The 21,774-nt window shown below is 39.6% G+C and overlaps 2 protein-coding genes across 3 annotated transcripts; one reads left to right on the top strand and one right to left on the bottom strand.

Annotated features, from left to right (window-relative positions):
* Positions 1-423: 423 nt before the first annotated feature.
* On the bottom strand, positions 424-10,923 carry UTP15 (UTP15 small subunit processome component). 2 transcript variants are annotated; one of them, XM_054651787.2, is made up of 12 exons: positions 10,694-10,922; positions 10,272-10,364; positions 10,003-10,187; positions 8,664-8,842; positions 7,784-7,909; positions 7,004-7,139; positions 5,861-5,945; positions 3,745-3,894; positions 3,367-3,468; positions 3,043-3,176; positions 2,489-2,547; positions 424-1,987 (listed from the first exon to the last, which is right to left on the bottom strand). In XM_054651787.2, the coding sequence occupies exons 1-12, from the start codon at positions 10,781-10,783 to the stop codon at positions 1,764-1,766; spliced, it is 1,563 nt and encodes a 520-aa protein (XP_054507762.2). In that variant the 5' UTR covers positions 10,784-10,922; the 3' UTR covers positions 424-1,763. The 2 variants fall into 2 exon arrangements, with proteins under 2 accessions (XP_054507762.2, XP_054507761.2); XM_054651786.2 differs by having other exon boundaries at positions 10,003-10,364; positions 10,694-10,923.
* A 32-nt stretch (positions 10,924-10,955) lies between these two features.
* Positions 10,956-19,224, top strand: ANKRA2 (ankyrin repeat family A member 2). The gene is made up of 9 exons (XM_054651683.2): positions 10,956-11,159; positions 11,625-12,012; positions 13,026-13,184; positions 14,449-14,514; positions 15,835-15,932; positions 16,093-16,218; positions 16,612-16,678; positions 16,765-16,845; positions 18,426-19,224. Exons 2-9 carry the CDS (start codon positions 11,724-11,726, stop codon positions 18,479-18,481), a joined length of 942 nt encoding a protein of 313 aa, XP_054507658.1. The 5' UTR covers positions 10,956-11,159; positions 11,625-11,723; the 3' UTR covers positions 18,482-19,224.
* The last annotated feature ends 2,550 nt before the right edge of the window (positions 19,225-21,774 follow it).

The following is a 21,774-nucleotide window of genomic DNA, read 5'->3' as shown; positions in this document are numbered from 1 at the left end:
ACTACATGTACTCAACAGCCTTTGGCACACCTCTTTCCATTGTATTCATACTGATCCAGCCCTGCTTGAAGTTAAAATAAACCATTACCCTAGCATTCAAACAATAGACTCAAATTCCATCTACTGCACATTGAAAGTGGAAGAATTACACAAAATTGAGTTTTGATATTTAGCTTGATATTTTCTCATTGGTACTTTACTCATTACATTATTTTAATTCAAATTAATTCCCCTTTAGAAGTATCACCTATTTTCTAGAAAAATTGTAACTCATAAATACATACACATAATGAAAAAAGGTAAACTAAACTTTTCCAATATACCTAAGTATGCACTTCTTGAATCATTCTGCTGTGAGCTGTGAATTCATGAAAATCTTAAATGGAGATGAAGCAGGGAGAGAAAAAACAATGTAGCCAAGTGTTATCAAATGTATATGCTGTTTTCTTTGTATTTTCAAGGATGCGAGATCGGATATTACCCTTAAATAAAGACAGTGACACATAAAAATTACACAAACAATTATTTTCTGGTAAATAAAAACTGAAAATTTTTGACTGCTGACAGTACTGGACAACTGTAGTGGGCTGGTGCTGGCTACACACCAGGCAGCCACGAAAGCCCCTCACTCAATCCTCTGCAGCTGGACCGGGCAGAGAAAATATAACACGGGATTCATGTGTTGAGATAAGGAGTGGGAGAGATCACTCATCAAATACCATGACAGGCAAAACAGACTCAACTAAGATATATTAATTATATTTATTACTAAACAAAATTAGAGAGGACAATGAGAAGTAAAATAAACCCTTAAAAACACCTTCCCCTCACCCCCTCCCCAGCTCTACCTCCTCCCCCAGTGGCACAGGGAGACAGGGAATGGGGGTTATGGTCAGTTCACCACCTGTGGCTTCTCCCACTGCTCAGGGAGAAGAGTCCTTCCCCTCCTGCACTTTGGGCTCCCCTCCCATGGAGACAGATCTCCATGAACTTCTCCAGAGTGAGTCCATCCCACAGGCAACAGTCCTCCCCAAACTGCTGTGGTCGCTCTTCCACGGGTGCAGTCCTCCAAGGGCAGGCTGCTCCAGCCTGGGAGCAGGGCCCCTCTTTCCATGGGTCTCCCACAGGGTCACAGCCTCCTCCAGGCATCCACCTGCTCCAGCATGGGCTCCCCCGTGGGCTGCAGGTGGATCTCTGCATTCCCCATGGTTCCTCATGGGCTGCAGGGGAATCTCAGCATTGCGAACATCTCCTGCCCCTCCTTCTTCACTGACCTTGGTGAAGGGTTGTTCTCACATCTTCTCACTCTGCTCTTCTGTGGCCACAATTGCAACTTCACAATAACTTTGTTATCCCCATTTCTAGTTGGCCCAGCTTTGGCCAGCAGCATGTCCATCTTTGGAGCAACCAGGGATTGGTTCTGCCAAACATGAGGGAAACTTCTGGCAGCTTCACACAGAAGCCACCCATGCAGCCCTGCTGCTACCAAAAATGAGGCCATGTAAATCCCATGTAAATGTAGGAAGTTATGTAACTCTGAAATAAAACTTTAAAACTAAATTGTTTGAAAAATATTGCATGGACAATCTTGAAAATGTCCTCTTTCTCTATCTTCAGTAATCAAGCCTATTCAGCAACACAGTTTAAAAGACAGAACTTCAACATAGAGAGGCTTATTTTGAAAGTCACTATTATAAGAAATTACCAGGAGAACAGGTCATGTCTTTCAAGTTCACAATTGTGACAATTTGTTGAGATGGGTGTCAGTAATTCCTATTTGTTTCAATGATCTCCGTGACACCATTACTTTTGTTCTCTTCTAGACACGTATCACTCTTCTTAATAAAAGTAGCAAACAGTGTATCCATCATTCCCAAAACTTCTAGTAGCTCTTCTTGATAGTCAATTTCTTTTCCAATAGCTTGCTGGAGTTTCAGGAACTGTTTATCAACTATTGCTGACTGCCCAACCACAGGCTGATAAATGTCTATAAAGAAAAATATCAGTTAAGAATCCATAGATGTATAAAAAGGCAAAAATTACATTAGCTAGTTAGAGATACATTTAAGGATTCTAGCAGAAGTCCAACATTCTGAAAAAATAAGACAACTTTAATGTTGTCTGTTCTGAAAGCATAAGCTGTATGTACTTACAGCAGCAGTATGCCAAACTCACAGAAACAGAAGTTTTTATGACCTCACATACTATTTTTACATCACTAAATAAGAGGAAGTTATTTGTACTATGTAAACACAGAAACATGAAGTATCAAAGGTACTTAGAGACCACAAGGAGCTTCCTGTGCAAACCAAATCCTGACTATGGTCAAAGTTATCTGGAAATATCTCTTTTTTGGATCATTCTCTTGACACTAAGCCCACAGATATAAACAGAGGCATTAAGGTTTGGTTTCTTAAAAATGTAGCACTTTCAATCTTATTTGCAAGCTAGCTATATGGCTTTGAGAATCTTTTTTGTATTGTCTTACCAGTGATCATATCGGCAACAATAACCAGCACAGGAGTAAATCTTGGCTCAATCACACGCCTGCAAAATTAGAAGACATTCCTATTTTACTGGTTTTGTCAACTGTGCTCCACCACCAACAAGCAGCTTTCTCACACAGGCATACAGACAAATTTTTCTTGATGAAGAGACATCACAGAACAGCAGTCAGAGATGCAAGTCAAAAAAACCCACATATGTGGTATTTGCCCTCTTCCTTTCAGGAAGCCAGCGGGGGCTGGAGGAGTGTCAAAAAGCCTTGAGTACATAAAAACACAAATTTCATCAAGGAGACAGAAAATAACAGAGTAAGGGTAGAGTGTCTGGCAAAGAAGTAGAATAGCTCATCAGCAAAACCATTCTGTGCTAACAGATAAACTGTTTCAAACCTATCCCAAAACCTTGGTATCAGAATAGAAAAGGCATGTGAGATTTCAGGAGTACCAGTGTTCTACCAGTGATCTGTTGAAACTATGGCGAGTTATTAGGGAACAGAAGTGTCAAAATATCCAGAGGGAGCTCATGTTAAAATAATACCTTGCCACAAAGGTAAGCAGGAGATTAACTTGTTTCTCATCTCGGCCTGCAAGTGCGCTTCTCAGTGTTCCTCTGCGATGCAGTTCCTGCATCACTGCAACTGTGACTTCAGGGGTATGAAGCATGATGGGTGGCTGGACACATATAAGAAGAGTTTAGTACCAAGGCAACATCTTTACACACAACACTGGTGTCAGCAAAACCAAAACAGAACCCAGCTTAAGACTCCTTTCTAGTTATATGCTAAAACAAAATTAGTACGACATACAGGGAAAATTAACATCAGGTGATGCATAAAACTCTGTCAAGAAGAAAATGCCTCACCTCCAGTACTGCATCAAGAGCCTTGGAAGACTGAAAGCTCCTCAGCAGCTTATCGTATTTTCTCAAAACACGTTTTACAGGTTTACTGACACAGAAATCTTCCTATAATTCAAAAAAATAGTTCACAGTAAGACAAATACACACACACGCACATAATGGATTAGATACATTTATCATGAATAATTTTATATATTATATAGAATTATACAATATATAAATTTAATGTAAACAATATAAATAAATTTTTATATTATATTTATATTTATATATTATTTTATATAATATTTATATATTATACCCTTTCCTTTCTCCAATTCAGCACATTCAAATAAACCAATTTCTCAGAAATGTTTCAGCACATATTTTCTTACCACATACCTGTTTTGGCATGTAACTTTTTCCTTTCACATAGGTTCTATATGCTGGTTGTCTCTTCTTTTGAGAGCTTTCATTCTTTTCTTCTGGTTTTCTGTGTTTAACATTTAGCACCCCATTGGTCATGCCTACAACTATGGTTTCATCTTCAGGCTAGCACAAAGAAATCACAGAGTTAGGACCCAGTGTTTACCTGTGCTCTATCATATACATTTTTATAGTTTTATGTTTCATTACAAGGTTCAAATCACAGTATCACAGATGACTTAATGTGGAATGCACCTTTTTGAGTTTCCATGATTGAATACTTTGTTCAAGGCAGGGACAGCTTCCAGGCTATGCTCATAAGCAACATCATAGACTGACTAGTGAATCAAGCTCAAATATGCATTAACACCCTTCTGTAACTATAAGGTTTTGCTTTTTCCAACAGCATACAACTACCTTTGGCTATTAGGTACCATACAGCAGGCATGAACAGAACCTATGAGAAAGCAAAGCTACCATGGAACAGCAGGATTTGAAAAATAACTGAAAGTTGTTCAAAACACCAGTCATTGGTATACGTAATTTCAATTATATAATGAAGCGGGTGTAAATTTCACCCAGAAAAATTGTGGATGCCCCATCTCTTGAAGTGTTCAAGGCCAGACTGGATGGGGCTTTGAGCAACCTGGTCCGGCAGTGTCCTTGCCCAGGGCAGGGGGCTGAAATTAGATGACCTTTAATATCCCCTCCAACCCAAGCCATTCCACGATTATATGATATAATAAAAGCCTACAGAATTATGACAGGAATAGATGGAGATCAGCTGATGAATGGCTCATTTAAGGGCATCAACTGAAGGTTATGAAGATTCAAGTGGAACAATAGGGAGCAATTCTTCACACAAGTATCAGAAATGTGGAACTCCTTATCAAGGAATCTAGGCAAGGTTTCAAGTTTAATCAAGCTCAAGGAGAGACTGAACAGGCTTATGCAATAGTAATTAATTGAACTACACCGAAACTACACTTTGATGAGTTCATTTCTCATCTGAAAATGGAATTTGGGAGAATATCAATACACTTGCCCTGTGTTTAGTTTTCTATATGCATTTCCTTATGGCTGGCTACAGCTGGAAGCAGCATCTGGAATTAGACCCACCTTTGATTTGACTCAGTAAAGGCATTATAATGTTCTTGTATGACCATTTAAAATTCAAATTGTTTGGTCAAGAGAAAACAAGATTATACTTCAAAAGATGTATTATACACACTCTAGAGATGTTAAACTACAGGTATTGCATATTTTCCAGATGCCATAGGGTCTTAAAAGGCTGTGGATTCTTCACTTCAAAAGAAAAAAAAAATCCAAATTTATTTTAGCTCAGCTCCCTAGGTAATACAGTAGGAAACGAAGACACTACCCACACATACCTTCTACATTCCAGCAGAAAAGGACAATTAACAAAGGTAGTAAAGACCCCTCACAGGCCCATCCACATGTCCTTCAAAGGCTACATAAGGGGGTACTACATGACAACAGTAATGCTTAAAAACTGGTGCTAGCCTCCAAATTTCTGGCCAGCAGGTAACTTATCCACTGGAAATCAAGTGCTTCTGAGAAGTAAGAGTCTCTGCTGTCTACTTCCAAGACATGCCTTGACAAACAAATTTGTTTATGCTCACAATCTTCTTCTTTCTTCCTCAGACCAACCTGACAGCAACTTTTAAAGCAAGTTCACAGCCTATTCTGAATTTCTCAACAAATTAACTACTTTTTTTTTATTGCTGCCATGTGAAAGGACTCACAGCATTCCTGAAAGGCAAAAGGTGAGTACAATCACCTTAAAGTCAAAGGACCTCCTTCTAAAGTGAATACTTTCCCTATGATGTACACTGTCATTCATAAACACAAGACATTGCACTGATCTAGTCAGGTAACACGGTATTTGAATCTATTATGCTTAAAAACTCTTAGTGCTTGTTATTCAGGAGAAACATATCCAACCCTACTTTGCATGTACACCATTCTTTTGAAACACCCAATAGCCAGGAAAGCAACAATTATTTACTTTACTTTCTTAAAAGGTATCAGGAATTCCCTTCTAGTCTAGGAAGACTTCTAATGCGCTTACCGACAACGCAAGACTGAGGATGGATGTTGCATAGTTGAAGCTGTGGACCACTTTGTAGGATGTAGTACTGTAAATCTTCACATGCCTATATGGAAGAGCAAAGATAAAAAAGCTGTAAGTAGAGATTTACTGCAGTCACTTTACAGGAACTTCATCACTCTCATCTTCTACAGATCATTCAAGGAAACTGAGAATTAATATAATGGATTCCTCAGACTACCACTGAGCTTCTTAGGTATTACTCCTGCAACAATAATGTTAAAAGGTATCCCATAAGTCAAGTCAGAAGTGCTCTTACCTCAAAAAAGGTGAAAATGGGGCAAGAACAGAAGAAGATATTGAAGGCAGGCATAGTGATTATTTGAATTCAAAAATGCATATTAGGAAAACACTAAGACAGCATCTCTTCAAATTTGTTCTTAAATTTTAAATACAAGATCTACTAGCAGTATCTGGGAGTAAATCTGTAGATAATCTTGTCTCCAGCTGCCCTTTAAGGATTTGGTTGGAAGCATGAAAAATTGAACAAATCAGAAAACAAAATATATTATCTTACAATGACAAAAGCTAGTGTTATGTAATTATAAAGCCTGAGGTAGCCTAGGAAATACAGGAGAGAGGAGGAAAACAGATGCAGTGTCATTTCACATCACTTTGTATTTCTAATGTCTAATGTCTCAGACACAAGACACCAACTATCAGTACTCATCAATTGAAACCAAACAAAAAAGCGAAGAGGTCATGTTTACAAGCACTCTTGGGTACAAGAAGCAAAAGCAGCGAGACACAAAACACAGGCTTTAAAAAGTGAATACTAGTACACTTTCAGATATTTAAACTGTATTAAAGTTAAAAACAGTTAACTTCCAAAGACCGGAAAGGTCAGTTTAGACATTTAAAAAAACTGAACCTTTATTCAGAAGTTCCCCATATGCATTCCCAAATGGCACACACAATCCTTATTGATATTCAGATTAGTGAGAAGAAAGATTAAATTGTACCATAGAATCATAGTAACAGTTTGAATCATAGAAGCATAGTACAGTTTACCACAAACAGGTTAACAGTGATGTGCAATAATACCTTTCAAAGAAAAAAGGTCCTAAAGAATGCAACCATAAGGAAGCCACAAAATATACGAACCTGTCGAGGGATCCTGACAACAACCTTTGTCCAGAGCTGTTCAGGCACAAACAAGTCACAGTTTTATGGTGATTTTTAAGTGAAACTAGTAACTGTCCACCTTTTAGTACATCCCAAACTTTGACATATCGACCTCCTGTGAAGAGGAAGCACACAAAACATATATGTGTAAATATTTATGATTCTCTGAAGAAGTTTTCAGAGTGATGCAGTATTTCCTTCACAAGTACTTTTGCCTCTTCAAAGTTTTCTGTACCTACTCACCATCCTCTTCCATTCTATCTCCTGGCACAAGCCTGCTCTTTTTTTAGGCGATTCTGAATGGACCTGAATGATTCAACCATTCTCCAATCATACTCATTACCAAAAAAATCTTTAAACTATGGGGTTACAGTACCTCTGATGGAATAGCAACAAGAGACTAAAAAAGCTTGTCAACATGCTTTTTGTCCCATCCTTTCAAAACCTAAGTATGTTAATTCCTTCACTTTAGAAGTGGGCCAACTAGAGTCTGCATTTTGTTATTACAAATTATTTTGGGGGCAGGGGGGAAGTGGAAACTACAAGAATATTAAATCAAAGACAAAAAGGAAAGACCCCTACTTGCACCTGCCACATAAACGCAGATTCTTACAGAAGATAATTTGAGAAATCCAATTATTACATCACTTACCACTTCATTATCAAACTAAAACAGCACACAAAAAGCAAGTAGCTGAAGTATTCTTCAAATGAGGACCACAGAAAAGATATTTGATTTATTTGCTCTTATAGAATTACCTGCAGATACTAGCAGTCCACCAGATGGAAAGAGAAGCACGCTCTCCACAGGATGGCCGTGTTCTATTGTCATGACACTACTCTTTGTTCGTGCATCAAACAGTTTCACAGTGTGATCATAGGAACCTGCAAACATCAGCATAAATCAGTTTCATAATTTCAACTAGTTCAAGAAGTAAAACAGCTGTGTTCTATCACCTAAAGGAGTTCCAGGCTAATAGCAATAGTTTTAAATCATACGTGTAAAAACACCTTGTGACTTACCTTGGCTAGTTTACAGCCTTGGGGCAACAAATTTTCTAATTCTAGCCCTAGCTACCTGTCAGTCTGTAAAAGTAATTTTTTTTCATTTCATTTTACTTCCATGAATGAAGTGTATTTGTAATAACAAATATCAAGCAACCTGATGAAACCTACCTTCTTGTGCCTCAGGAAAAAAGGAATACTAGGGTTTTTTCACAGTTTTCCACAGATTGATACAAAGCTACTGCTAGGAAAACCAAAAGCAGCTGGTTCCAAGTAACTCCACATGACCTCACATTTTTGAGTCTGCCAGTTATGGGCTGTACAAACTAGAGTCCTGCTCCAGAAACTTGGTACAACATTTCAGTCACTCCCAGCCAAAGGATACATTCACAATATTTTCTTTCACAAGTTCTGTTAACCCTAATAGACTCAGTTCCTGCAGTTTCCCCTAGAACATCAGTGTCAAGCTTAAAAAGCAAGCAAAAAAAGGAACAATAAAGTAGGTATTGCACAGGCAAACTGATCCTTCATGACCAAAATACAATAAATATGACCCTAGTGCATCAAAAACTATCTTTCAGCATTTTTCTTCAATTCAATCCAAAAGAAGTAGAAATAAAAAACAAAACCAAACCTGTTATGAAGACATCTGCATTCACTTTACTTGCACAGCCACATCTCACATAGTCGGTATGCTCACTGTAAGAGATGATTTCTGTGGCACTTGGAATATCCCACAATTTTGATGAATAATCATCACCACCAGAAAATATTCGGTATTTATCAGACAGGAATCCCACTAGATGAACTGGTCTAGAAAACAAAGTCCATAACATCCAAAGTTAAAATATATTCATGTTTCAAGAACAGTTAGTTTGTATGAAGAGTTTATTAAAGTACTCTAACCTAGAAGTGCAGTGTTTAATATCAGAACTTACGAAGCCTCACTTTATAACAGCAAATTTCAAGTATGGCTGCTTTCAACTATCTTCTTGCCCTTTAAAATCACTACTGAAGTCTTTGTTATCACTGTATTATCCCAACAGGAGTTGGCAGAACACGCAGGTATGCAAATGCAGGTATGCACAGGTATGAAGTTAACCTAGCCATTGGAACACCCAATTTGCAAACAGACCTCAAACAGAAATACTCTGAAGGTCAGTCTGGGTATTTCCCACTGAAAGGGGGATTCTTCTTGTTCTACGTAGATAAAACACAAATCAATTTTTCATAGCACAGAAGTCTGTTGAAGCATTACCACTGTCTTCTCCTCACTGATACATCAGAACTCCTAATTTCTTCCTCACGTCACGCTACCATAATGCACTTTTTCATTTTTGTTTTTGAAGCTTTTTAAGCAATTCCTGCTTTTCCTGGAGTTTTTCTTCATTGATTTTGTTTAGACACATTTTAAAAATCTTTTCCAAACCAGCATCAAATAAGATGTACTTATCAATGCAATGTACTCACAAGACAGTATTTACAAAACATATTAAGAGACACCTGTGTGAAAGAGAAAATGCATTTACTTTTCTACATACTTGATTCGTATTTAATTTTTTTAAAAACTCACTCCCATTTTAAATTTAACTTAAACCTACTTTTCAGTAAGATCTCCATGAGACAGTAGAAAGCAACGTAACTCAGATCTACTCAGATTTTCAGCAGCATGTGAAGCAGACATATATTTAATGTATTTTACGACTATAATTTAATGTAAATACTGAATATTGCTGAGGCACTCGAACGGGTTGCCCACAGAAGATGGGGATGCCCCTTCCCTGGCAGCATTCAAGGCTAGGCTGGATGGGGCTCTTAGCAACCTGGGCTAGCAGCAGGCATTCCTGCCCTGTGGTGGGAGCAGTGGAACAAGGCGATCTTTAAGAAACCACCCGGTCTGTGATGAGCCTGTGGTGTGCAAACACAGCACAGAAGCTTTCGCACGCAAACAAAACAAACCAGTCCTGCCTTACTTGGTATGGCCCTCGAACTGCCTGAGCGGGGCTTTACCGCTGACGTCGAAAAGGGAGATGCTGCGGTCCTCGCTGCCGGCGACCAGCAGGCGCCCGTCGTCCCTGTAGGTGGCACAGTACGCCGCGTCCCGGAAGCGAGAGAACGTCTTGATGGGCTCCTGAGAGTACCGGCCGTAGATGTGGATCTGCCAAAACAAGAGGGAATTACATCTCCTGGTGTCATGCCAGCTGAAGAACAGCAGCATAAAAACCTCAGAAAGGCCACTTACCCTCGAGGATGCTGTGACAGCGTAGTTATATGGCGGGACAGGGGAGAAGTCAATTTTATTTACTGCACCGAATTCCTTTATCTGAACAGGTGTCTAAAACAGTTGTGATAAAGATCGTTAAATACACATAAGGACACCATCAAATATGAAAACAGCAAAGTCAAAGCTATTTTTCCTACAAAGAATTTAAAACTCCATAAGAATCAAAACGGTTTTTAGGTGCAAGGATAATAAGTTTCACTTCTGACAGGCCACTCCTGCTCTTTTAATTTTTTTCCAATTCATTCATTACAACTTACCCATTAATTACGTGGTCTGAACCTAAAAACTAACTCATACGTGTTTAAAAAAAAATAATTGCACCAAAGTAGTAAAAGAAGACATTCTGTACCAGTAACTGCGACTGCTGGGCCTCCCCCTACCTTGTATCCCCGCCAGTACAGCGTGTCCTGCGTGATCCTCTCCCCGAGCTTGGGGCACGCCTGGACCACCACTGGCTTGTAGGCGGCCATAACGCGGGACCGGGCCGGGCCAGAGCTCAGCGGGAAAGGCTCGGGAAGCGGCGGAGGCCCGAATGCGCCAGCGGGCTCGGAGCACACGCGACACGCCGCGCCTGCCGCGAGGAGAGATGGCGGCAGCACCGGCAGTGCGTTATCAGAGCGCGCCTCTCGCCGGCCAATCGGCGGGGCGGCCACACCGCACTTCCGGCAGTGCCGGCGGCGGCGGCGGCGGCTGAAAGCCGAGGCGAGGCTGGGCCCGGGCCCTAGCGGTGTGGGGTCTGTCCTCACCGGCTGCCTCCAGGGACTGGGGACTCCTCCAGACGTGCCGGGAGCTGCGCGAAGCGCGACCCCGCCCCAGACTTCCCGCGGTACTGCGAACAAGCCACAGGTATTCTGCGGTTGCCTTTATTGGTTTAACGGGATTTGTTTTCCTACGTATGTGGTAGAAGCAGTTTATTTTACTTAGGTTGCAAAAGACATATGGGAACTTAAAGTCGCTTTAACTTTTCCCTCAAGTCTAATGTTTCTGGGAAATAAAGTCATACTATAGCTTGTTCTTAGCTTGGTATAAATCTGGTTGTTGTGTGGGCTTTTTTGTTGCAATTAGGCAAATATTCTGAAGCGTCGTTTCACATGGATGAAATTCCTACTGGCTTAATAGCGGAGTTTGGTTTAAACATCCAGGTGCTGAAACATATTTACGTTTTGGTCACTAACTTCTGACAGCAACAAGATTGATATTTCACCGGTGTTTTGACTGACAAAAATAAATGCCATAAACATAAATACAGTTTAATGTGTCTTTATGCATTGTTTTACCAGAATGTTCTCAACCAGTGTTATGTCTGTTCAGTTGCAGGTTGTCCAGAAAATTTGGCTTGGCTGGCCAGAATTGCTCCAGCTGAAAACAATGAAGAACCATTTTACATGAAACTTGTACGGGACTGAGATCATGGCATCTTCAGCAAACTTAGATGTCGGGGCCCAGTTAATTGTGGAAGAGTGTACCACCAGCTACAGCCTTCCACCCATGCCAGACATTAAAGTGGAGCATCAGCTTGACACCAGTACAGAAGAGGGCCCAGCTCAGAGCGTCACCATGGGGATGAAATTCATTTTGCCCAATAGATTTGATATGAATGTCTGCTCACGATTTGTTAAGTCTTTGAATGAGGAGGACAGTAAAAATATTCAAGATCAAGTCAACTCTGACCTTGAAGTCGCATCTGTCTTATTTAAAGGTTGAATTTATGGTACAAAATATTATCTGTGTACTGTGTCATCCTACTAGGTTATTATGCTTTCTAAAAAAAGAATTTCTGTGCTATATGTGTATTGATCACTTTTCTAAGATGTGTTCCTCTAATGTTTTTTTAATATGCTTAATGGATTATTAATATAAAAATTTTCTCCAATATTAATTCTTACGCTACATTTCAAATATATATATAAACTGAAGAATCAGGGGCACAAAAAGTTTTTGAAACTAGTAAGAGCTGATGCTAATTAGCAAAACAAGCTTCCTAATTAGTTCATGCTAATTAGGAAAACATACTGCTGTAGGACATGCCATTCTGTATGGCATGTCCTACAGCAGTATGTTTCTTCACAAAACACTGCTGAAAGCACTTTATGGGCACTTCAATAGCTTTCAGCAGCACGTTGTATCTTTTCACGAGGGTGAAAAGGGTGTGGGTCCTGTCTTTCTCCTGGATGAGTATTCATCAGACATTTATAATGCTGTTAAATTTTATCCAGGAGTCAGAAGAGCCCTGGTGAAGAAGTTAATAAATGTTGTCTCCACTCGTGCAGTGGACTGGTTAGGGAGCAGGCAAAGGCTGAGCAGGTACCTGAGTGCAGGTCTGACCAGAGCTGCATCATGTTATTGCGTTGGAGAATTTTTATGAGAAGATGATAAGTAGAGCCTTCTTAGGTAATAAATCCATTTCAGGGATGTTGAAAAATCAAGACAAAGGCTTCCCTCATTTAGATACTAACTTGTCTCTGGGTGACATTATGCCATACTGAACTTATGAAGTAGCGTAATTGTTTTATGCTAGAAACATTATAATGCAGCCCTTTATTCAGCTTTCACAATACACAGTGGGAAAAGCACATGTCACAAAGCTTTCTTAACATAGATTTTAAAGGTCTTGTGATACTTTACAGTGCTTTACAGTTTGACTTAGAATCTATGGCTTGCTTTTAATGCTCTATTAGTACTGAAATCCTCTCTGTTTTTTGTTCAATGTAGCTGAGTGCAACAGCCACACTTCTCCTTCCCCTGGTATCCAAGTAAGACATGTTTATACTCCATCAACTACTAAGCATTTCTCACCAATAAAACAATCAACTACACTAACTAACAAACACAGGGGAAATGAAGTCTCTACAACACCTCTACTTGTAAACTGTAAGTATCTTTCTGCCATTCTATTAATTATTTTGCAAACTATATTTTGGATGCTTGACAAATTTGTGCAGTTTTTTTGTTTGGTGTTGCAATGAACTTAAAGATAGGAAAAAACCACTGAAATAGTCTTTCCTTACCTATACTTTTTAAATCAAAAATTAGATTCTAAGTTGTAAGTTAATGTACTTCATGCCCATGTTTTCAGAACTTGTGCATCTTAAAATTAGATGATTGGTAAATGCTGCAGGATACTTAAGATGTAATGTAAATATCGAATACTGCGTCATGATTGTCACAGATCTTGAAAATCAAGGAAGCATTATTTCTGGTGGGATTTTTTTCTGACTTGTCAAGCATTGCCTTTTTAAATTAATTTGCTGTAGTTTACTTTGTAGTAAATTATTTTCTCTATAAATTACAAGTCACTCGTTTTTAAAGAAAAATGCTACTTGCATGGAAAAAATTAATCGGGAGCTGCAGTGTAGGCCACTGAACAAAATACACCATCTTCCTGAACAAACTCAACTTCCATGTGGTGACTTGGAGGAGGACAGTGAACATTTACAGTTAATGTAATCATTAGCTAATTTTGTTACTACATCATGTGGATAATTTATTACATTTAGCCTCCTGATTGTCTTTCAGGACTGCTCCAAGTTGCAGTCATCAAAACCATGCACCCATACAGTTTTCTGTGGGATCGGAGGTTTTTTATGCATAATCTCTGCAATAACAAAAGAAATCCCTCAATCTTTGTTTTCTCCTCTATATATCAAGTTATGTATAGTTTTGTAATGTCTAATCTATTCCACATTGTAGGGAGTGGGAGACACACTAGAGGCTTCCTTTGTTGACTAGTAGGACAGATCTTCTAGTGATTCAAGTGTGATTTTTAAATTAAACTTCCTTAATCTATCAAAATGTGTTTATTTTCACTTAATAAATGGGTCTTAAAGTAATCTTGGGTTGCTGACCAAACAGTAGTGAAGACAGCATGTTACTTTGTAAAGAGTCAGTGTGGGAAGTATCCTTGCTTTCAAGAATAACTGCTCCATTGCTTTAAAATTACCTAAATCTACAAAACTCTTCAGAAAATTTTCAATGGTTTAATTGTGATTTAAGTTCAGAGCCTAAGGTAGAATCATCTACACTCTTGATTCCAAGTTCTGTACTGCTGAAGTCAATGGACATGTTATGCTCAGCTCTAAATAGAGCAGAATTAAAATTGCTGTATGTAGCATGGCTTTTGCTTCCTTTTTTGCAGCTTTATCTGTTCATCAGCTTGCTGCTCAGGGAGAAATGTTATATCTGGCCACACGTATTGAACAAGGTGAGACAGAAGAAGATTAAATGCCTTCTTTTTTTCCTTTGGGCCATTTATATGCTGTTGTGTTTGACCTTTTCACCAAAGGAGGACGTTTGAGGTATCTGTACTTTGCAGATGTGGACTAATATTTAGTATCAATCTGTTACTCACTCACTGTATCATTTGCATTTTAAATTAAAACATTAATGTTAATAGCAGTAGGTAAACCCCTTCCTCTTCCTGTTCTCTAGGGGTATATAGGTAATCCATGATACTAAAAAAGGAACATGTTAATTCGGACACAGCAACTTATTTAATTTTATTTTTAATTTATCTTTGTCATTTAAAACATACTCGTATTGATGGTGGCTTTCCAATTCTATTTAATCAATCAGCATAAAGATCTGCATGTCACTAATGTAAGCCATGCCTCTCACCTGCAGTGTAATAGTACTACACATTCTGAATAGTGTGGCATTTGTGTGTCCATAATACATGTGCAAAACTTCACGTCTCTCTAATATATTTATGAATTTAGTAACATTAGTAGTATATTCTTACTGCATTAATAGTAATCACCCATGCTTTCAGTGCATCCTTATTGAAATGTTTACTGGAAAACAGGTAATGAGTCACTGAGTCTAAATACTTTGTAATGAGCCATGTATATGAAAAGCAAATCAATTCTAGAGTGTTGGTAGCAGTTAAAAATGCGTATTTTGATGCTATGATAAGCATGGGATTTATAAAGTACTTAGATATTAAAATAAAATCCAGCTGAAATATTTGTCAGCCAGTTGTTAAAAGAAGTTCTTTTCTTCTTCCAGCAGCACTCGATGTAGACCTTAATTGTTTTCACAGACCACCTTATTGATTACACAAACTTTGTGGGGAATGGGGTTGTTTTACCTATATTGCTGTACAAGTTCATTCTTTACAAAATTGTGTGGCTCACTCTATTGAAAAAACAGTCTACAGTATAATACAGGATGTACCTCTTTATTTTTCAAACATCCTTTATCTTCTTTACAAAGGTGAAGCCTAGATTATAGACAACTTGTAATTTTCTGAGTAAAAACAGAGTTTGATTTATAAAACTTAAAAACTTGAATTTTAAATTATTAAACTAAAGGCTGAAATTTTTCTTTGGTCAGTTGGATGTGTTTTTCTTTCTTGGACAGAGATACTACCACCACCACTGGGACAGAATTTTGTTTTTAAAGTTGAGAATGACATTTAGGTCACACTGGTTCCTGGTGAATAAATGTTACCACCAACATATTTCACCATTGATACAGTGCAGTGAGAAAAGGATTACTAAGTTATATATTTTTCTCTGAACAGAAAATTTAATCAATCATAAGGATGAAGAAGGATTTACCCCTCTGATGTGGGCTGCAGCTCATGGGCAGATAGCAGTAGTGGAATTTCTCCTCCAAAATGTAAGGAAAGAATCACAATTGATTTTGAATTTATTTACTCTTTAGTTTGTTTTGCATTCCTAAGTTTGTTAATGCTGCTACAAGCTTAAAAGTTTTAAAGTTAAGGTCTGTGTAAAACCTCGAATTTGCTTCTTTTTTTTAAATTGATACTTTATTTCAGGGTGCAGATCCTCAGATTCTGGGCAAGGGGCGAGAAAGTGCTCTCTCACTGGCCTGTAGTAAAGGATACACTGATATTGTCAAAATGTTGCTCGACTGTGGAGTTGATGTCAATGAGTATGACTGGGTAAGATTCTAGCTTGAATTTAGTCAGAGGGTGCTTTGGTCAGAAAATTGAAGCAGGACATAGCACTGGCCTGAGTTTAAAAATTGTTCTACCTCTTCTGAAATACTTGAGAGTTTCAAAACTTCTATAGGATAGGAGAAGGTAATGCTACTAGTTCTGACTTCATGGTAGAAAGAGAATGAGACCAATGCTGACTTCTTGTTGAAGTGTGATTTTAGTGTTTGAACAGTCTACAGAAATGATGGAAGTTGTGAAGATCTAAAACAGAACTTCATTTTTATAAAACCTAGGAAGTCTCTTACTGGTACATAGAAGCATAAGGAATATATTAAGGAATTACAGTTGCAGACTGCTTAATCATTAAGTGTCTGAGGCATTTCTCTGCTTTTGCAGAATGGAGGCACACCCTTGCTATATGCAGTACATGGGAACCATGTGAAATGTGTTAAAATTCTTCTTGGTAAGCAGACTGTCCAAATTATCATTAATAATGTATGATCAGTTCTCACTGTCAGAAATGTAAGATTCTATCCCTGTTTTACATAGAGAGTGGTGCTGATCCAACCATTGAAACAGATGCTGGCTATAATTCCATGGATTTGGCTGTAGCCTTGGGCTATCGGAGTGGTGAGTATTGCAAATGTAAACCCTTTAAAAAATTAATTTTTGCAGCTCCTCATTATGCTGCTGTAATGGCCCAATAGATGTTTTGCAGCTCTTAACATGTTACCTGTCCAACAAGTCTTAATAATCCTAAATGCATTTGGTCAAAATGGGTAGGAGCTTCCATTCTTGTTTCAGAAAGTCAGGTACTTAGTAAGAAAATGTCCCTGACCTGGCTCTAGATCAGTGGACACAAATAATGGTGTTTAGGGCTGATGCAGCCATGAATCAGATAAGGCCTGCAACCTTCCTGAACCCATCACCCTACTTGACTGGAATGATGTTATGTACTTTGCTAAACCTTGTTCAGTCAGATCAGCTCTAGTTCTAGTTTGTCTTGAGGCAGACAGTAATCAGTGAATTATAATATCTGGCTTGGTTATGGAAACCAGAAGCAAAGAAGGGACTTCTTATTGGTTTTTTCCCTCACTGCTGCTGTCATTTTGAAACCTATGAAATGTCTGCTGTTACAGAAATGAATGGAATCAAAAAGTAAGCTGAGCACTGTATGTGTAGCTTTTCCAAGCACTGCCTTGTGCTTATGAATGAGCCAGTGTCATGGTTTAACCCCAGGCAGCAGCCAAGCCCCACACAGCCACTCAATCACTCCCCCACCAGAGAGATCAGGGAGAGAAAAAGTGTAATAGGGAAAGCAAAGGTTTTGCACACAAGCAGTGTCTTGCACACCAGTGCACACAAGCAAACAAACCAAGGAGTTAATTCAGTGCTTCCCATGCACTGGCTGGTGTTCAGCCATCTACAGGAGAGCCAGGGCCCATCATGCAAAATGGTTACTTGGGAAGACAAATGACATTACCACAAATGTCCCCCCCTTTCTGCTTCTTGTCCCCACTTTATACACTGAGCTTGGTGCCACATGGTCTGGAATATCCCTTTGGTCAGTTTGGGTCACCTGTCCTGGCTCTGTCTCCTCCCAGCCTGCCAAGCACCCCCAGTCCCTCCCCAGTGTGGCTGTACCAAAAGCAGAAAAGGCCTTGGCTCTGAGCAAGCCCTGCTCAGCAGTAACAAAAACATCTCTGTATTATCAACCCTCTGTTCAGCACAAATCCAAAACAACCAACCCCATGCCAGCCACTGAGAAGAAAATTAACTCTACCCCAGATGAAACAAGCACAGCCCAACTATCTGGGGTAGAGTTGAGGACAACTTCACAGGAGTTTACATAGAAGAATGCTTCAAGAGCTCAATCTCCAAGTGCTTCACAGAAGTTTCTCATAAATGCTTCTGCCTATTTTCTGTTTGTAGGCTAAAAATTTGCTTTCCATTTGCTATCAGTCTGTTCAAACCAAAGAACTGGTGATGACCCCCCAAAACATTGTTTGCCTATCTTGGAGTATTGTTTTTGCATTATATAAGGCTTTTACTTTCTGAAGGAATGCTGACTTATTCACAGAGTGAATTTATACATGTCTGGTTTTTATTATATGATTGCATAGGACAAGCAGATATCTGCTAGAAAAAACAGTATAACTCTGAAAATAGCGAAAAAATAAATACTAACCTCATCTCTTTCTCTGCTTTAGTTCAGCAGGTTATTGAGTCTCATTTATTAAAGCTACTTCAAAATATCAAGGAATAGTGATTGGCTCTTCTGCCACATCTTGGCTTGGAGATTTGAACTGCTGTTTAGCTCTAATCAGTAACAAGAGTTGGTTGTTTTGTAACTTTACCTCAGTGCAACTATTTGCTGGCTTTAGTTAAGCTTTTTAGTGTTCTTCCTCTTCTTTCACTGTTGTTAATACAAATGTGCAATGTCATCCTTTTCTTAAATATATTTTGTATAATTTTAGAAGAGTCAGTTGTCATGCATGAAATTATTTGTAAATAAACCCAGTTTTGACCATCTAAATGTTTACACTTAGTGCAGTGGGTGGCACTATGCCAAGTGTCCTACTTCATCACATTATCAATACATATTCACAGGAAGAAATGTGTTTAGATATTGAGGGATATCACCACAAAAGATAGATACCTGTATTGTTAATAATACCAAAATGTTCACTGTGTGTGAAGTTTTTGAGACCCCCCAGTTTATATTTATTTTGGCTGGAGCCAGAACAGGGTTCATTTTTGCGATAGAGAGGGGGTGGCTAGGATGGAGAGTTTACTCTGTATCACCTCACCTCATTGCTAAGAGTAGGAGGTGGTCCCTTCCAGGGTGAAGGAGTTCCTTCCAGTCAGGGTGGACTGGTTGCACTGGGGTTGGTGGAGCTCTGCAGTAAGCAATTTTGCATGTGAATCGCTCTCTCTTTTGTACATTGTTGCTGTTAATGCTTGTTTTCTTACCTCATTGCTGTGTCCAGTAAATTTTTTTTATTTCAACCTGTGATCTTTACCTTTTTTGCCTCGAATCTCCCTTTCAATCTCACCACAGGGGAAAGCAGAGAGGGAGTGGGCGAGCAAGCAAAGTGGCAGTGCATTTGAAGCGTCTCTCAGTGGGAGCACTAAACTGGGCAGTGCGGTTCCTAAACCACAGCAGTCTTGTTTGGCACATACTGTGGGCCAGGAAGGATTGAGATTACAGATACGATCAGGGGTAACTAGAAACAAATTTGATCTAAATATTTGCTGTATTAGGTAGGGAGCCACTGGTCACAGTGTAGCTTTGTCTGTTGGTGTGGGTGTTGTACCTAACCCTATGTACATTCCTCTATGTGCTCGTCCTGACGGTATTTTTCAGAGGAGGGAGAGGGATCAGGATTGTTCTGTTGCTGTACTGTGTGACATCAGTTCATGGCATGATAACATCAAGGGCAGTGAGGGTCATTTGGGATATGTATTCAGTGCTGCTCTCCTACCCTTACCTCAGGCACTACGTTTTGGGACTCTATTAATAGTCATGTCCAGTCTGGCAGGGGAGAATTGGAAAGGACGATTTTCCCCATCTTTTCACTCCTGTTACAAGAGCTTTTGAGAATTCTGAATTCCCTTTGGATGGTTAAGAAGAGCATGTTCTTGTTGCTAAGTCTAGCAGGTCTCCTCAGTGTGGTTTACATCATGTTTAGATATTTCTAGGGAGGTTATTCAGACATCTGCCCTGAGGGTAGATAGTCATGAGTGGCATGGAATGTGGGAAAAAATGGGCCAGCTTTTGAAGGATTATTGTGCTTCAGTGGTTTGGAAGTTCACCCGTGTCTGGAAAATCCACAAATGCCAGAGTTCTATGTGCAAAAAGGAGACAGAGGAGTCCTTCAACTTCATTCAAATAAAGGGGGAGAGTCCTCTGGGGCACACACGCCTGTCGGGATTTCTCTCTCGGGGTTTCAGAGGGCGCAGCCTCCTTTTATCCCAAACCCCCGGCTGCACGTTTCCCTCTTCATTTCCCCACTGGCTGAGGTACTAGGAAGGTACAGCCTTCCCAAACCACCAACCCCATGTGCTCCCTTGAACCTGTCTTTTTACCCCAAAGTTGAGAAGTTCAGGCTTGTGCAGACTGTTGTCGATCTCAGGAACCAAGGTGTCCGATCTCTACAACAAACAAGCTGCCTTGAATTTAGTAGAGACAGTAAGACCCATTTCAAAGACGTTAACACTCATACCTTCACCCATTAAATTATTTGTAAAGACATTAGCACACATATTTCCTCTTGCTCCTGAACAACTATGAGATCCTGATAAATGGATCTCATAATATGTGAAGGATAACTGGTTTAGCAGAGAGGCACGAAGTTATGCAATGTGCTGGGCCCTGGCTACTCTTTCCTGGACGTTGCTTGACCCTACACAGCATGCTCAGGGGAGAGGCAAGAAAGCAGACCACCAGGCACCGTGGCCACTCAGACTGCAGCTGAACAACGTCTTCTGGTAGTGTTGCAAAACATATATAATTATAAATTTTTTTATTTTATAACTTTGGTCAAGTTTGTTCACCTTTGGCCCGGAGGAAGGGATCTGAAGTTTGTTTTCAGGCCATTGCTCCACTAGGTGAGGCCTGATGAGCTTAACATCTCGACTGGGAGCAGCACTGAAGAGACAGAAAAGATAACAGCCGGCAACAGCCATCAAGGGCCATTAACGGAACATCCATTCCAAACATCCCTGGCATGGTCGGAGACGCCTGGTCAGGGAAAGCAGAGATGAGGACCTAATTAGCATCGGAGGCAAAGAGATTTGTAACGAATGAGAAACCGAATACTAAGAACTACATAACTTGGAACCAATGAACATTGAACCAACGAATTTTTTCATTTTGACTGTATAAAGTTTGTGAAAAATCTGATAAAATTCACTTGTCATGAAATTACATTCTCTGCACACCCAGACTATGTGTGGATAAAATTATTTCTGTTGCACATCTTGGCAAGAAAAACATTCTGGCCAGAAGTAAAGTAATGCCTTGATTATTTAACACTAAAATCGTTGTCAGATAGTTTTGGTTTTTCACACAGTTTAGGTGACAGTAGCAATCGCCCCTACACAGAAGAAGAAATGCAAGATCAAATCAGTTCTCACAGGAAGGAATGAGGAGGAAGCAGGGCTCTCTTAACAGGAGGAAGAGGCAGGGCCAGAGATAATCAATCACCCCATTTCTATCTGTCGGTGAGCTGTGGGATGCAGAAGATTTCAGTCAGGAGAGTCTGGTGACCTGCCTGGCCCAGTGCTGGGGTATTGCAGCCCACGATGTGAAACCAGAGAGTAGTAAAGCTGGGCAACTGGGATCCCTGACCCTGGGATGTGGGCACTGACAAGAGGATTGGGAAGAGGACAGAAACTCAGACCCTGCAGGGGACTCCTTTCAAGCATGAAGGAAAGGTACTAGATCAAGCGTGATCTAGAAGTGCACCCAAGCAGGTGGAATGCTATGGAAAAAGGTATCCAGTACCTGAGAGAATTAACTGTGCTGAATGGTATAGATACATATTATAATACTGG

Source organism: Agelaius phoeniceus, chromosome Z (assembly GCF_051311805.1).
Source record: "Agelaius phoeniceus isolate bAgePho1 chromosome Z, bAgePho1.hap1, whole genome shotgun sequence".
In the NCBI taxonomy this organism is placed as follows: Eukaryota; Metazoa; Chordata; class Aves; order Passeriformes; family Icteridae; genus Agelaius; species Agelaius phoeniceus.
This window is presented reverse-complemented; position numbering and strand designations above follow the sequence as displayed.

Bases quoted from the DNA above. Each gene is read 5' to 3' on its own strand.
- UTP15 (XM_054651786.2), bottom strand. From the start codon at position 10,783: ATGGCCGCCTACAAGCCAGTGGTGGTCCAGGCGTGCCCCAAGCTCGGG. The intron at 10,365-10,693 runs GTAGGGGGAGGC...CAACTGTTTTAG, and splicing joins TGTACTGGCGGGGATACAAG to ACACCTGTTCAGATAAAGGA. The intron at 2,548-3,042 runs GTATTATTTTAA...CTAATTTTGCAG, and splicing joins CTGCTTACCTTTGTGGCAAG to GCGTGTGATTGAGCCAAGAT.
- ANKRA2 (XM_054651683.2), top strand. From the start codon at position 11,724: ATGGCATCTTCAGCAAACTTAGATGTCGGGGCCCAGTTAATTGTGGAA. The intron at 16,219-16,611 runs GTAAGATTCTAG...CTGCTTTTGCAG, and splicing joins ATGTCAATGAGTATGACTGG to AATGGAGGCACACCCTTGCT. The intron at 16,679-16,764 runs GTAAGCAGACTG...TGTTTTACATAG, and splicing joins ATGTGTTAAAATTCTTCTTG to AGAGTGGTGCTGATCCAACC.